Here is a 15,702-nt window from a genome sequence, read left to right on the forward strand (position 1 = left end):
ACAAGCGTAGTTAAGTTTCTACTGTGAAATGTACTTCCCACCCGCCCGGCGTACGCCGTATTAATAATCGAACACATACAACACAAAGAACCTGCCCCAACCTAAGACTCAACCAATCAGTGTTGTCCGAGAGAGACTGAGTCACAGTTTATTGGCGGAAGTCCCAGGCATCAATTTACATATCCGCATTACCAATTTTCTAATCATCAGACTTGTTCGTGACGTTAGTGGGATTAGGTGCTGTTGAACCTGAATTTTAAAACATTTGTTTTAAACGTGTGTTTGTAAAGCCTTACACCAACCTCCCTGCTGTAGTAAAGTGAGATGCAGGCTATAAGGTGAGGCCTTAATACATTCATGACGGTATACTTCATCTGTGTAAATATTATATGTACATTCGATTAAGTTATCCATAAGTTGTCAAATAGCCTAATTGTAGAAGTCTGTATTACGTTCATTACTACATAACAGTGATATGTCGATGTATTTACCTTTGTTGAAAGTAAAGTATATAGTAAGCGTATTTACTTTATCTTATCTGTTGTTACACTCATTCAGCTGCTTGAGTCAGTTGCAGTTAAGCAACACTGATTTCTCAACTCCACAGAAACCTCTTCCGGGCGGCCTGGTCCTCAGCTGAGAGGCTGGATGGCAAAACGGTTGTCATCACTGGAGCCAACACTGGTATTGGTAAAGAGACAGCCATTGACCTGGCAAAGAGAGGTGGGTTATACTGAGCCTCACATCAAATATAAGGATGAATCTAGCTCTGTAGGCTAAGGGTTACTTCTTGCATCATGTCTGTCACAAGTTGTTTGACCACTTCTAAAATTGTGTCGACACCCAGAAAGAGTTATGTATACTACTTAATGGGGAAAATGTGACTGGAATGACATTGACTTTTTAAATTTGTGATTAGAGTAAAATAGAGGTCCTACAAAAGAGCAATCATAGTGCATCTATAATATATATATATATATATATATATATATATATATATATATATATATATATTAAATCTAAGATAGTAAGACATAAGAATCTGATCAAGCCAACGATGGTTACCTGAGAGATGTCGACACTCAATTTGACACATTTCGGTCTGTACAGTTACACATTCTCTAGTAAAATAAATGTGAAGCTTAATTCGTCATTTAATGTGAACATAAGACACAAATATTATTATTATTATTTTAAATGTTATTTAATATATTCATGCAGATGCTTCACACAACCCTTACATGACATCACAGATTGGATTGAACAATCTGCATCCTAAGCTAAACATTTCAAAAACTCAGTAAATTGAGTTATATTTTAATTTAAAAGACCTATGTGTTAGGGAAAAAAGAAATAAAAATCAGCCTACTTCCAAGTTGATAATGTCTTTCCTAATTCCCCTACAATGTACATGTGTTTTCACAAGGGGGTGCTCTTGGCCTTCATTGCTGTTATACTCACTGCTGTTAATTCTTCTGTTTAGGTGCAAAGATCATCATGGCGTGCAGGGACATGGAGCGAGGGGAGGCTGCCAAGAAAGAAGTCATTGAAAGCTCAGGCAGTGAAAATGTGGTTTGCATGAAACTTGACTTGGCAGACAGCAAATCCATAAGAGAATTTGCTGAAGCCATCAACAAAGGTTAGCCAAGATCTTCCTGAGGAATCTGTAAATATTGAAGATCTTTGAAGCAGCAGATATTTAACTTCTTAATGTTCTTTTGTCCAGGAGAGCCGAAGCTCAACATCCTCATCAACAATGCTGGTGTGATGGTTTGTCCATATGGGAAAACAGCAGATGGCTTTGAGATGCAGATTGGTGTCAATCACTTTGGTAAATAAGTATGATTATGTAGTGCTCTTACCTGTGCCATGAGGATAGGTCTCAGATAAAGATGTGAGTCAAGCATGCGCAGTCCTTGTCCAATTCCCAGACAAAATATATGAATTAACACCAAAATAATAGTAATATGTGGTCATGTCCTTAGAAAATCTACCTAAAAATCGATTCAATCCGCAGATATTTGGCGGTTTTGTAAGTACAGCTAATTTTTTATCAAATGATCTACAATTATTGAGATGTTCTGTCATGTTGCATCAGTTACCTACTGAAGCTCAAAGGTTGGCTTCACTCCTTCCAGCCAGTATCTCAAGTGGGATGTATCAGAGCATTCAAAACGGTTCCCATACTTACATGTAATGTCCACCAGGGAGCAGAAGTACAAGTACGCTTTATTCTCCCTTTACACATTCTCACTAAATCAAATATATTTGAACAGTTTTGCTAGAACATTTTGAATATGTTACTTTGGAAATAGAAAATAGCAAAGCATACATTACATAAAACACTTTGCTATTACTGTGTTTTATACATGACTGGGGATACAGATCCTTTTGTGACTTTTGAACCTCACCCTGTATACAGCCCTTGTATAGCTAATGCTTTATTTTTTTATAGCAGTAGTAGTTGGTCTTGAGCATCAATATATGTTGTAAAGGTCCAGACACAAGTTCCTCACACTGCCAATCCAACATTTGTTGTAATACACTATAGATTGTTAGAGAATGGTATGATAGAATGTATCTTGGATTGATCAATATGATTATTTGTCCAGTGTCTAGCTGCCCTTGTTTCTTAGTCCTTTTGTTTCTTAGTCCATGAGTTTACATCATTTTAAAAAAAATCAATAAGCCCGAGAAATGGGTCAGTTACAGTCCCTCTCAGTTCATAGTTAACCGTTTTTAGTAGTAGCAGTAATCAAATATAATGACATGTACTTGCCCTTATGACTGCAGAGTGTCTGTTTAACTATCCTTATACTGAAACATGTGTCACTCTGGTTACAAACCGTTTAGTTTATATCAAGCTTGGAAATGTCGAACAAAACTTAAATTCCTTATTTATTACTTCTGCATCATAATGTGCAATATCCTTCTCCCGCTTTCTCAGTGTAATGAATTGATAGTGTAAGTCGTGTCCTTGTTCTCCAGGCCACTTCCTGTTGACCCATCTGTTGATTGACCTGATTAAAAGATCGGCACCAGCCAGGATAATCACGGTGTCCTCCATGGCGCACTCCTGGGGCTCCATCAGATTGGAGGACATAAACAGCGAGAAGAGTTACGACAAGAAGCAGGCCTACTCCCAGAGCAAGCTAGCCAATGTCCTCTTCACCCGCTCACTGGCTAAGAGACTAGAAGGTGTGCGTCATACCCTCATATCCGTAATCTCATGCATTTTCTGCACTTTCTTTCTATTATTCGCACACTGTTTCACTCCTGACAGTAATGTGATGTTGACATGTCTTTCAGGCACAGGTGTGACGACATATTCTCTACATCCTGGAGTCGTGCAGACAGATTTATGGCGTCATCTAAACGGCCCTCAACAGGCCATCATGAAGATGGTCAGCCCTTTCACCAAAAACTCCTCCCAGGGAGCTCAGACGAGTATTTACTGCGCAGTGGAACCATCGCTGGATAAAGAGAGCGGGGAATACTACAGGTACACGCAGCTCATCAAATATGTCTTGTCAACAACATCTGATACCATTGTTGAGGTCAAGAAGATAACAGGAAGTGAAAAGTAATAGCTTTATTGTCTACAAGTTGTGACCACACTTTGTTGTTACACAATGCATATTGGGGCCATTTAAAGAAACGATTGAGCTTAGGGAATGAGGAATATGTTTTTAAAATTAAGGTCTTGAATTTACATCTACAAGCTCCAAAAAAACATGCCACATTCAAATTCAACTATTAAACATGTAATTCATTCATTTTGGAGAGAATAAGCTTCCTGACATTAATCTGGTTTTCTTTTCTCGGATTTCTACCACCCATTTTATAAAATGCAACCTTTTCCTCAAGATTGGCAACCACAGACCTTATACACATTATTTCAAGTGGTAAAAGATGAAATTGTAGTATAGGCAATTCAGTGTTACCTTAAAATGATAGTCTAGTGAGGTTTGTTTGTGAAAGGTACTGCAATAACAAATAGATGGCTTTGTTTATTACCCATCATACACACTTAGGACAGCACACACTGTAAATGTTAACTTGTGAATAAGATTGTATTTAGAAGAAGACAAGAAGTTACTATTTCCCATTAAATATTACCTAAGATACGTTTTAAATAATCACTTTCAAGTCAAGAAATATGGATTCCTTAATAACTGATTAAGCCATAAATTCAACGTGTATTAAATAGCCCACACTTAATGTGTAGCGAGCTTATTTATCAATATTTAACGCCGCTCTTATCTTTCCATACAGCGACTGTGCTCCTGCCAAATGCTCAGCGGCCGGAGAGGACGACGCCGTGGCGGAGAAGCTGTGGGATATGAGCTGTCAGATGTGGTCGGTAACATGGGAATGAGCGACCTGGATTTAAAATAAGTGTTGCTTTTTTTCACTGCAATATGTTTCACTGATACACTCTTCCATTAAATGATATGACCTAATCAGCACTTTTTGCACACTTCTTGTGCGTTTCTGTTTTAGATACTAACATACAGTATTTGCACTACACTTCCTATCAAGTAAATACTGATATACGATGTTAAATACATCAATAAAGTTCAATTTAAAGTACTTTTCTTTTCCTTTTGATTAAAACTTTGTCGTGAACGTCTGGGAAAAACTGTGGAATAGTTCACATAACGTGTAATAAGTCAGAGGTGTCTTAATGTTGCACATTTTCTACCTGTATTTTCTACTATTAAACCTGATTTTGACCACTCAACTATTTTGTTTTGTTCCTTCTTGCACATGATTTCAATAAGCTGGAAACGAGAGGGCTTATTTTTGGCCACCTATATACTTATGAGCAATAGAAAAGGGGAGCATCACAACATGACAGAGTAGTTTTGTAATATCACATGTTTAACTGTATATCTTATCGGCTGTGGCTCAGTGGGCTAGTGCGTTGATCTTCAGATCGGGGGGTGGGGGCAGGGGATCAGTCTTTCAACCGAAGGGTCGTCGGTTCACGTCCCGATCAGAGCAGTGTGGACTGGTAGCTAGAGAGGAGCCAGTTCGCCTCCTGGTCACTGCCGAGGTCCCCCTTGAGCAAGGCTATTGTACAGCACTCCCCAGAAGCTGTACAATAGCTGCCCATTGTTCCGAGTGTGTGCCATACTGTGTGACAAAGAAAAAAAAGGGTTTCATCCTCCAATTATTCTTCTCTTATTCATCTTTTTTTGTGATTGACTTTTTCATTTTCCTTGTGACAAGGAACCATCCCTTTGCCCAGTAATCCTGTACTTTTGAAAAAAAGAGTATTGGGCACAGGCTCCAAACGTTCTTAACCTTGTTTGAACTCAAATGTGATGTAACTGTTTATATTGGTTTATAGGTATATAGGTATATTGGTAGGTAACAGGCTGCCACTCCCAACACTTACCCAACATGTTCGCACTGATCTGGGTTTTGATCCGAGAGTAATAAACAAACACCACCAGGCAATAACTTTGATACCGCACCATGAACTGTGGGACTTTAGTGGACTGATAAGGGCGATGAAGGTTACAGCTAAACAATTTTCCTGACAGGAATGGAAAGTTGCAGAACTATGACAAGAATGACCATCAGTCAAATAAACCAGGTGTGTTTTTTTGTAGCGTTCTATGATACTTGTTTTCATTAACAACTTGTCAAACCATCCGTATTTTAATTGAATGTATTTTTGGGTGTGTTTCTTTGTACATATAATCTCTGTAAACCTGTTTTTCATTTGTATACGATAATGCTTTTCCTTCTATTGCTTAATGATAGCATATTGTCATGGTGTATGCACCTCTTTAATGTGTAACCTAAAACCTTATGCATTGGAGAAACATATTCAAAAGATTGTTGATCAGAACAATTTGTCAAACCAAAAAGGGAATATTGATATAGTGTGTCTTTTTGATAGATTTGGTGAAATCATGACTTGATTTGACTTAAATATATATTTTTTAAAAAGAAGGAACATCAAGGTGGTCTGGGTGGAACTTTCAACATCTACCTTAAACTCAATGTTAATCTAAACCTAAGGATAATGCACCTGCCATTAAACTCACACTCACATGCACTGGAGGAATGATTACCTTATTGTCTTAATATCTACTTACCTATATCTTAAAAGTGATAAGTAAATCGTTTAGATTGTTGAACTAAGGGTTAACATTCCCCATAAGAATATTTGAACTTGATGTCTTTGATTGATAGGTGGATTGTTACAACTGTGATAAACTACAACAAATGAAACAAGACCTGAATTCACCCCATCGTTGGATAACATGTTGATTTGCTTATAAAACTCTGTCTAATCATTTGCAAGACGCCATAAATGTGTGCACTGAAGTCCTTCATCTCCATGGCCACGTATACAATAAATCATTAATGTTTCATAAAGAAGAGAAGCTGGCTATAAGAATAAAGCGCAAGTCCGGCAGTGATACCATCACTGGGGGAAAAGGCAACAGAATGGATGTAAGGATGCACCGGTGCATGACGAACTTGGGCTAATTAAACAGTTAGCAAGGATGCTAAATACATTGACTTTCTGCATGCGTGTTGCCAGCATGCAGTAGTGATGTGATGATGCAGTAAAGATTTTTGATTTTTCTTCCTCAGTGATGTTCAGTCAGAATGGAAGAAGCTGAAGACGGTATTGCCGTGGTAGGCATTGGATGCAATTTTCCAGGGGGTAAGTCCTTTGAATTTGAGAATGTAATTTGTAATGTTATTTGATATAACACTGACAGTCTTTACTTACAAATGGACAATCACTGTGAGTGTAGTTATTAAAAAAACATAAAGAAGCTGTATATGCTTACAGTAAAAGATTGTTTCTTCAAATAAACTGATTCAAAAGAGTTTTAATTGAAACCTCTTAAAGAACGTCAGGGCTGGTGAAATTATTATTACTTTTAAATCCCCAGAATGTTTTATTTGGATTGTTTTATTGTATTTTTTTACAAAACAATTTCTACACTTTTCAACATAACTCTTAGCAAACCAAGAGCATCATGCAATTGACAGTGGGCATTGTTCTCCTCATCTACCTACTACAACGTTTATTACCACAGTTGAGCTTTGAAATATCACATATATATCTATTCAAACAGGAGAAGGGCTTGACAATTTCTGGAAGGTTCTGGTGGAGGGGAGAAACTGCTCTGTGCCAATTCCCAAAGAGAGATTTGACATATCCAGCTGGTATGACCCTGACGACAACAAAGCGGGTAAATCCCGCACAGCCAGGGCTGCACTTATCAATGGGTAAGCTAATTTAGATCAAAAACACTTCTGTTTTATGTAATAAAAGTATCTGTGTAATGTTGTACCTGCTTAGTTGAGGCTTCTCATTTGTATTGGGTAAATGAAAACAGGGTTGGCCCCTAATTTAAGGTTTTCTGGGTTGTTGAGATATCTCTTAACCCTGTCTAATGTTTATTGATTGTGTCATCTCAGATGTATACTTTTTTAAGGTCTCTGATTTTGTGTTAATACCAGAATCCGTGTCCGGATCCATTCCAAATCTATATAACGGCCTTATCTGATTTGTATTGAACTTGCCTTGAGAAAGAAAGGGTAGTAAGTTCCGTTATATAATATTCAGTCCGAGCTTAATGTGCGGTCATATTCCCCTTAACAAAAACCTAACATACAAATGAAAAGACAACGTAAAATCTGATTTAATAAAGACTGTGTAACTCCTTATAGAAGGGATTTTGGATAATTAAAAATTAAGAAGGGACAGTGAACCACGTTTGAACAACTTTGGAAGAACTTTTCCACACAACAAACGAGGTTGTGTGCAGAAATCCCCTTCTTTGTTTTATTGCTTCTCCACAAAAATCAGCAGACTACGTTATTTTTCCTTTCAAACTATGGTTATCACCAGCTGAAAATGTTCACTTCAGGCAACAAAGGTAGTCAATTATGAATTCAATTGTATTTAATGGTTTTAAATGTTTCCAGGTTCAATGAATTTGACCACAGGTTCTTTGGCATCAGTGACAGTGAAGTGGAACAGATGGACCCTCAACAAAAACAGCTCCTTCAGTGTGTCTACAGGGCATTGGAAAATGCTGGAATGCCTATGGAGAAGGCCAGTGGGACCAGGACTGGAGTGTTTTTTGGCAAGTCGCTAAAACTATTTTTGCCTTTGTTTAATATTTCCATCAGATGTTAACTACTGTTCTTTGAATATTCTCCATGCAATAACCATTGGGTTGTTTCTTATCAGTTCAATGTTGAATTGCAGGCATCATGAACAGAGATTATGAGACAAATGCTGCACACGTGCACCCAAGTGTGATCAACCACTGGACTGGCACAGGCCTTGCCATGAGTATTGCTGCAAACAGAGTCTCCTACGTTTTCAACTTCACCGGGCCCTCCCTGTCTCTAGACTGTGCCTGCTCGTCATCTCTTGTGGCTCTTCATCTTGCCTGTCAATCCATTAAACAAGGTCTGTATAGTAGTCCAGCTAACATCAGTGACATTTTTTAGAGGTAACTGTTGGAAATCTGTAGCGCTTTGGGTTTAACTGCAAAGATACTTGTTAAAAAGGGCTTTCAAATATTAGTGTTTGAGATCATGCAACATGTTTTATTTCATTAGGCGATTGTGAAATGGCTGTCTGTGGGGGAGTCAACTGTATCTTAGAGCCAAGAGTGTTTGTTGCTCTGAGCAAGGCCAAGATGATCTCACCTGGAGGGACCAGCAAACCCTTCTCCAACAAAGCAGATGGCTATGGTAGAGGGGAGGGCTGCGGAGTGGTTCTCCTGAAGCCGCTGAAGAAGGTACGAATATGAAGATTTATAAACGTTTATTTCATTTGTATCTTTTTATTTTCAAGCAACCATATCAGTAACTGGTTGAATAATGACAAAGAATGTGTTTCTTTTAAACATTAAACAACACCCATGTTATTCCATTTAACATACTGTGGTTGATTCTTTTCTTGTTTTTGCTTTACAGGCTATACAAGACCATGACCATATCTGGGGTATCATCAGCAAAACAGCCGTTAACCAAGATGGACACTCAGTTACCCCAATCACCAAACCATCCATGACACAACAAGAGGAACTCCTGCGCAGAATCTACTCAGAGTCTGACGTCGCGAATGTCCGGTACATAGAGGCTCATGGGACTGGAACCCCAGTTGGAGATCCGACAGAGGCGGGAAGCATCTCAAATGTCATCGCTAAAGCCAAACCTCCTGGTTCAGAGAAACTGCGGATCGGCTCAGTGAAGAGCAACATTGGACATACAGAATCTGCAGCGGGAGTGGCCGGACTCATTAAGGTTCTCCTCATGATGAAGCATGAAACAATTTGCCCCTCAGTTTTCTATTCTGAGGAGACTGCCAGTGTAGATGCGAAAGCCCTGAACATTAAAGTTCCTAAGGAATCCGAAAAATGGGAAGACTTAGGTCCGAGAATTGCCGGGGTTAATAACTTTGGCTTTGGGGGTACTAATGCACACGCCATTGTCAAACAGCACAAGCAATCGCACATTAAGCAAAGAAATGGTGGGAAACAGAATAAGTATTTTGTCATGTCGGCAAATTCACAGAAATCTCTCACCCTGATGACAGAAGACACCATTAAACAGCTAGATGCAGATAGTGAACTTGATGTGGATTCGCTGTTGTACACATCAGCTTGCAGAAGGAGCCATCTAAAACACAAATACAGAAAGGCCCTCCTTGTTTCGTCCAAAGTTGATCTTAAGGTAAAGTTAAGTGCCACTTTGGGCAAAAATATTCGCCCGTCCCTTTCGGATCCAAGGCTAGTGTTTGTCTTTTGCGGAAATGGCGTCACTTACCATGGCATGTGCAAACAGCTACTTCAACATGAGCCTGTATTCAGGGATACGATCAAAAAGATTGGAAAACTCTTCCAAAGACTAAGTGCAATTAACATCCTGGACACACTTGAGAGTGAGTTTGAGGGTAGTGACTTCAACAAGCCAAATGTTATCCAACCACTCCTCTTTGCTATCCAAGTTGGCATTACCACCCTACTCAGGTACTGGGGGGTCAAGCCCGATGCGATACTTGGACACTCGGTTGGCGAGGTTGCAGCTGCTCACTGTTCTGGCCTCTTGTCTCTTGAGGATGCAGTAAAAGTCATCTATTTTCGCAGCACTCTCCAAAACAAAGTCACTGGGGGGACGATGCTTGTGATCAGCAACATGGCTATATCCGAGGTAACTGCTCTTCTGCCTTGTTACTCTGGTAAAGTTTGCCTGGCTGCTTTCAACAGTTCGCAGTCCTGCACACTCTCAGGTGATGCAGATGCAATTGACGGCATCCATAAAAAGCTAAGCACCTCAGCTAACAGTCCAAATCTGTTCCTCCGTGTCCTGGACGTCCCTGCTGCTTACCACAGCCACATGATGGACCCGATTCTGCAGGAAATCAAAGAGACAATTGGCTCGTTAAAGGTGAATGATCTCGACACAGAGTTGTTCTCAACATTGACAGGCAAGGAAGTTCAGCAGGGTGATTTCTGCACAGGGGAGTACTGGGCTAGGAACGTTCGTGAGCCAGTAGCTTTTGAGCAGGCAGTGAAGTCAGCAACAAAAGGCAAGAAGAATATAGTGTTTGTGGAGATAGGGCCAAGAAGGGCTCTACAGAGAAACATCATGGAATCTCTGGGGAATGACACAGCTGTTCTTGCCTCTGTGCAGCCAGAGAAAGATCATGAAACATTACTGTCTGTTGTTTCTAATCTGTTTGAACTAGGTGTTCACGTAAATTGGGACACCTTCTACAGAGGGTATGAGACGAGGCCACTGCCTATTCCAAAATACCAGTTTGATTGCTCAGACAGGGATGTTATCATTGGAGCAGCACAGAAAAACACAGTGAGCAATCACCCTGTGCTCTGTCAGACAGGAAGTGAAAGTCTCATTTTCAGTTGTGATCTGGTGTCTGATTCTTCTTTCTACCTCAAAGAGCACAAGCACAACAACATAGCCATCATCCCTGGAGCCTTCTATGCTGAGTTGGGCTTAGCCGCATTCATGGCCAGTGCCAAACCAAAAGTACCGCTCTGCTCACTGCAGGTCAGTGTCAGCTTCCACAATCCTTTTGTTTTGGCCCAGAATTCACCTGAAATGAAGGTGCAACTGGAAAAAACAGAGGAACACACTAAGTTCATGGTTCTCTCTCCATCTGCAATGTATGCATCAGGCACAGTGGTTTCAAAGAAAGACAGGCTGATTGAGGAACAGAGCATTTCATTAAGCTCCATCTGCAAAAGATGCAAATCAGCAGTGAGCTCTGAGGAGTTTTATGGGTACCTTTCTCAAGGGGGCTTTCAGTATGGCGACGTCTTCAAAAATAAGTCGGAAGTGCACTATGGAGAAGATCTCAAAGAAGCTTTTTCAACTGTCACTGTTCCAGAGGAACTGCGGTCTCAGTTGCATGACTACTGCATCCATCCTGTTGTTCTGGATTTTCTGATGCAGCTTCTTCCAGTTACAGTGGAGCACATTTTTGCTGGTAGACCAGGATTTCCCGCCAAAATAGGAAGCTTGACAGTGTTTGAACCTTTGCAAGATGAGATGGTTGTCTATCTGAGAGCAATTGATGTTGGCAAAGATCACTTTGAGATTTGTGGCTGCTTTGCAGACAAACAAGGGAAAGTGTTGGTTGAGGTTAAGCACGTGATAATCAAGTTCCTTGGAAGTCGATCTCATGTGGTTGAGGAGTATTTTTACCATAATGCCTTTAGTGTCATCCCTGAAGGTGACACATCTGCTTCTCCTCCTAAGGCATTGGTCTTTGGCGACAGTAAAGGGATCTCAAAAGGCCTGCATCCGTATTTGGACTTCAGGTCTACATACGTTCCCTTCACACATGCAAAAGATATCTTGAGCAATGGGTTTCCTTCTCTCCTGGCAAAGCTTAATATTACCGACATTGAGAACAACTTCGATGAGGTCTTATTTTTGTGGGGCAAGGAAGACCTGACTTCACTGTCAGCTGATGCTGTCTTGCAGAATTTGGCGAGCTGCTTGGAGACTTTCCGCCAAATAGTCCTTGAGCTAAAGCAAATTCGCTTTCCAAACTCCATCAGAGCAGTCACCTACTGTTCATCTGATATCACAGTGGACCACATAAATCCAGGTTTTGCAATCGCTGGCATGACGAGATCATTTGCTGCAGAGATACCAGATCTTTCCTTTCAGCTGATTGATATTGGCAGCACCTCTGCCAAGGACATTGCAGCTCTCTCTGAGGTCCTCAGATCGCATCCTTGCAGCAAGTACCCAGAGTTGGTGGTAAAAGATGGGCAGGTTCTGAAACCTTCTATTGTCCACACTCCACCTAAAATTATAGACACTTTAGAGGGCAGTTTTACTTCTACAATGTCAGAGCCCTGCATTCTTCAGACAGATGAGGCACATAAGGTGACCCACTTGAGTGCCATTCCTTTTAAGGGGGACACCGAGCCAGTCAGGGACAGATCAGTTGAAATTCGGCCAAATAAGATATGTGCTCATTCTCCAGATTACTTCCCTGTCAGCGCATCACATCTGAATTTTGGCCAGACGCTGTACTGGAACAAACACTCATCACAGAAACACAAGCTACTGGCGCTGGATTTCAGTGGTACTGTTACAGCAGTCGGAAAAGATGTCAGGAAATTGAAAGTGGGAGACAATGTTGCTTCATGTTATCCTGTGGTGGCAGCCAGCAAGGTCAGAGTTCCAGAGGACGTTTGCTACAGCATCAAACGGTTCCCATTCCTTCAAAAAACACCTTGTGTTTCCTACTTTGTGCTAGCATGGGAGATCCTTCATCGAGCCTTGTCGAGAGCCAAACATAATCTGGGAATCATATCCTCTGTGCCTGATTCTGCTCTGATGAAAGTCTTGGAACTCACTGCTTACAAGTCAGGCTGGAACGTGGTTGTAGGCACACAGTGCAATGGCTCTTTTGTTAATGTCAATCAAATGGATGCATTTGTCATCATACCTCCTTTTGATGAATCACTGATTGCTAACATTTTCAACTTTCCAGGGATCCAACATGTTGTCTTCATCTGTGAATCCCAGAATCAGTGTTTGTTTGCCCAGGATGTGTTCCAAAGTGTTAAGGATAGTGTTCATGTTCAGACAATTCAGATACCTGTCATTTTGCAAAAGGGATCCTTGAGTGCACAAAGGCCTTACATCTATCAATGGTTGAAATCCTTGAACTTGAACAGGAAAGTCTCCTTTGAAAGCTATACTTATCAGAAGGCCAAATCTGAAAGCATTGAGATCCTTAATTCAGAGACACCACAATCATACTTCAGCTCAAAGAAACTGGCTGTTGTGGCTTTGGAAAAAGATGGCAGCAGTACGCTGTCTGACATTCCCTTGCTGCCAACAAAAAAACAGCTTTTCCGAAAGAGGGCAGTGTACATAGTGGCAGGCGGTCTTTCTGGCCTGGGGTTTGAAACTGTCAAGTTCATTTCACAAAGAGGGGGGGGGTTTGTTGTCATACTCTCTAGGAGCAAGCCCACCCCAGATGTGGAGCAAGAGATACACAATGTGAAGAAACAGTGTGGAAACTGCATCACTTCCATGGAGTGTGACGTATCTGTGTCTGAGTGTGTGCACAAGGTTATCACCGTCATAAGACAGAAATTCTCTGGTTGTCCAATCAAAGGAGTGTTTCACAGTGCAGTTGTCTTGGATGATGGGCTGATTGAGAGCCTTAACAGATCTCTTTATGAGAAAGTACTCAGACCCAAAGTCAATGGTGCACTTAATTTGCATCATGCAACAAAGCACTGTCAACTGGACTACTTTGTGTGTTACTCCTCCATCTCAGCTTTTCTGGGAAACGCATCACAAACAAACTATGCAGCTGCCAACACATTCCTCGACATGTTCTGTCAGTACCGGCGCAGAATCGGGCTACCTGGGCAGTCCATCAACTGGGGGGCCCTAAACCTTGGCCTCCTCTTGAACAAGGAACATTTCCAGCGGTTTCTTGAGGCAAAGGGGATGATGGTGTTGAATGTGGCTGAGATACATAAAAGTCTGGAGCAATGCCTTGTGCTCGACCTACCCCAACAGGCGGTTTGCCGGTTTCACTTCAGAAACATCAGGTTCAACATCCTCTCACAAAATGCAGCCTTGACCATGCGCCTGTCTGCATTGGTAGAGGAAGCTTTCCAAAAATCCAAAGAGACAGATTATCAAACCAAACAAACTCAATCAGTCTCACCAAAAGATTATGTTGTGTCTCTGATTTGTGAGACCATCGGCATGGATGAAAGCGAGCTGAAAGACGAATCACTTCTTTCATCTCTAGGCATTGACTCCATGCAGGCTATGACTCTGCAGAATCTCATCTTTCAGGAGAGAGGGGTGAATGTACCCTTGGTGAAACTGTTGGATCCAAATGCTACACTCTTGTCGGTAGTCTTTCTACTGAGTGAATGTGAAGGTGAAGGTGAAAGTTCCAGTGATAACCTGGACTCTGTTTCAGTTCGAGGCATTAGTGATGTCTCCACCAGATTGTAAAAATGACAAATGCAGACTCACAATTCAAGACAACCGGTTATTAGACCTTCATAACACAGGAAAACCTGAACGTGTTATTGGATCGAATATGAGGCTTATAATGGCCACGGAAAAACAACAGCATTCTTGTGTTATTTTTTTGTAAATATTTGCTGTTGTTATTGGTTGTGTTCCTTTTGGTATATTTGTTTTACATTTAAATATATTATCTTATTTTACTCGCTTTTTTTTAATGTAGAAGGGATATTTTCTTTTACCCATTCTGTTTAGTGATATGTTCATGATGTTAACTTGAAAACAGTCAGCAATAAAATGCACACTAATTTATAAAACATGTAAATATAGGTATAAATGTAAACGTTCAGTCTGCATTTTACTCACCTCACTTACTTTTGTCTCGCTGTTTTACATTCCCTCATCTCTCACAGGCCATGGCCAGTGTATCACAGCCGGCTCGATGATTCTGATTATTATCACCTTTATGATATTCATGGAATAAAATGTGTGACACAGTATTCTTGTATGTCTCATACATGTTTAATTGAGGGCATGTATAACTACTGGACCTTGTGTTGTTGAACCACCCATTTATAATTTGCACTGATAAGGGCATGGTTCTCGAGGAGGACAAGGTCACACATGCAAATAAAATGAAAACAGAAACTGTAAAGTATGAAGTCATTATAGCATTGTTTTCCTCCATCATTTGGCTGCATGAGTATTCTGAGGAGTTTTGGAAATATAAATATCTTGTATTGCATCTTGTGTAAAAACATTTTCCCCCTCATAGCAGTTTTTTATGAACATAAATGTGGTTTTAAAACGTGAGTTTTTATTCATTGTCTTTGTAACACATCTAATGTTTTTGCTTCTTCATGACACAATAGAATAAACTGACAATGTTTCTGTGCACCTGATAGGATTGTTTTATTTAACAAATACTCTTTAAGCAAATTACACAATAACAATGTTACAAAACGAGCAGGGACGGGCTCCAAATTTAAAGTCCTATTTTCTTCCAAAATCAGACATGCATTAGCGATTACACATCTTAGAAAATATAAATTAAACATGTAAAGATTCAAAAATCCATTTTATATCCAAGGCATTTTACTTTTGAACATTAACTGTGCCCCCCATGGTACATATGTTAGTCCAAAAGGGGTGCTATAC

At 40.3% G+C, this 15,702-nt stretch overlaps 2 protein-coding genes across 3 annotated transcripts; both read left to right on the forward strand.

The window, feature by feature from the left end:
* Positions 1–159: 159 nt before the first annotated feature.
* On the forward strand, positions 160–4,744 carry rdh12l (retinol dehydrogenase 12, like). Its single transcript, XM_063873788.1, has 7 exons — positions 160–338; positions 608–723; positions 1,484–1,639; positions 1,727–1,831; positions 2,989–3,198; positions 3,310–3,502; positions 4,276–4,744. Exons 1-7 carry the CDS (start codon positions 325–327, stop codon positions 4,376–4,378), a joined length of 897 nt encoding a protein of 298 aa, XP_063729858.1. The 5' UTR covers positions 160–324; the 3' UTR covers positions 4,379–4,744.
* A 771-nt stretch (positions 4,745–5,515) lies between these two features.
* On the forward strand, positions 5,516–15,446 carry LOC134883784 (phenolphthiocerol/phthiocerol polyketide synthase subunit C-like). Of its 2 annotated transcripts, none has more exons than XM_063912200.1 (7): positions 5,516–5,605; positions 6,619–6,691; positions 7,113–7,266; positions 7,969–8,129; positions 8,255–8,461; positions 8,614–8,795; positions 8,974–15,446. In XM_063912200.1, the coding sequence occupies exons 2-7, from the start codon at positions 6,634–6,636 to the stop codon at positions 14,527–14,529; spliced, it is 6,318 nt and encodes a 2,105-aa protein (XP_063768270.1). In that variant the 5' UTR covers positions 5,516–5,605; positions 6,619–6,633; the 3' UTR covers positions 14,530–15,446. The 2 variants fall into 2 exon arrangements, with proteins under 2 accessions (XP_063768270.1, XP_063768269.1); XM_063912199.1 differs by lacking the exon at positions 5,516–5,605 and adding an exon at positions 6,406–6,474.
* The last annotated feature ends 256 nt before the right edge of the window (positions 15,447–15,702 follow it).

Source organism: Eleginops maclovinus, chromosome 21, assembly GCF_036324505.1.
Source record: "Eleginops maclovinus isolate JMC-PN-2008 ecotype Puerto Natales chromosome 21, JC_Emac_rtc_rv5, whole genome shotgun sequence".
NCBI lineage: Eukaryota > Metazoa > Chordata > Actinopteri > Perciformes > Eleginopidae > Eleginops > Eleginops maclovinus.

What these genes read in the sequence shown, in the direction of transcription:
- LOC134883784 (XM_063912200.1), top strand. Translation starts at nt 6,634, where the DNA reads ATGGAAGAAGCTGAAGACGGTATTGCCGTGGTAGGCATTGGATGCAAT. An exon ending in CAGGACTGGAGTGTTTTTTG is followed by an intron (nt 8,130 to 8,254) that starts GCAAGTCGCTAA and finishes GTTGAATTGCAG; the next exon opens with GCATCATGAACAGAGATTAT. An exon ending in TCCTGAAGCCGCTGAAGAAG is followed by an intron (nt 8,796 to 8,973) that starts GTACGAATATGA and finishes TTTGCTTTACAG; the next exon opens with GCTATACAAGACCATGACCA.
- rdh12l (XM_063873788.1), top strand. An exon ending in ACTGGCTAAGAGACTAGAAG is followed by an intron (nt 3,199 to 3,309) that starts GTGTGCGTCATA and finishes CATGTCTTTCAG; the next exon opens with GCACAGGTGTGACGACATAT. An exon ending in GAGAGCGGGGAATACTACAG is followed by an intron (nt 3,503 to 4,275) that starts GTACACGCAGCT and finishes CTTTCCATACAG; the next exon opens with CGACTGTGCTCCTGCCAAAT.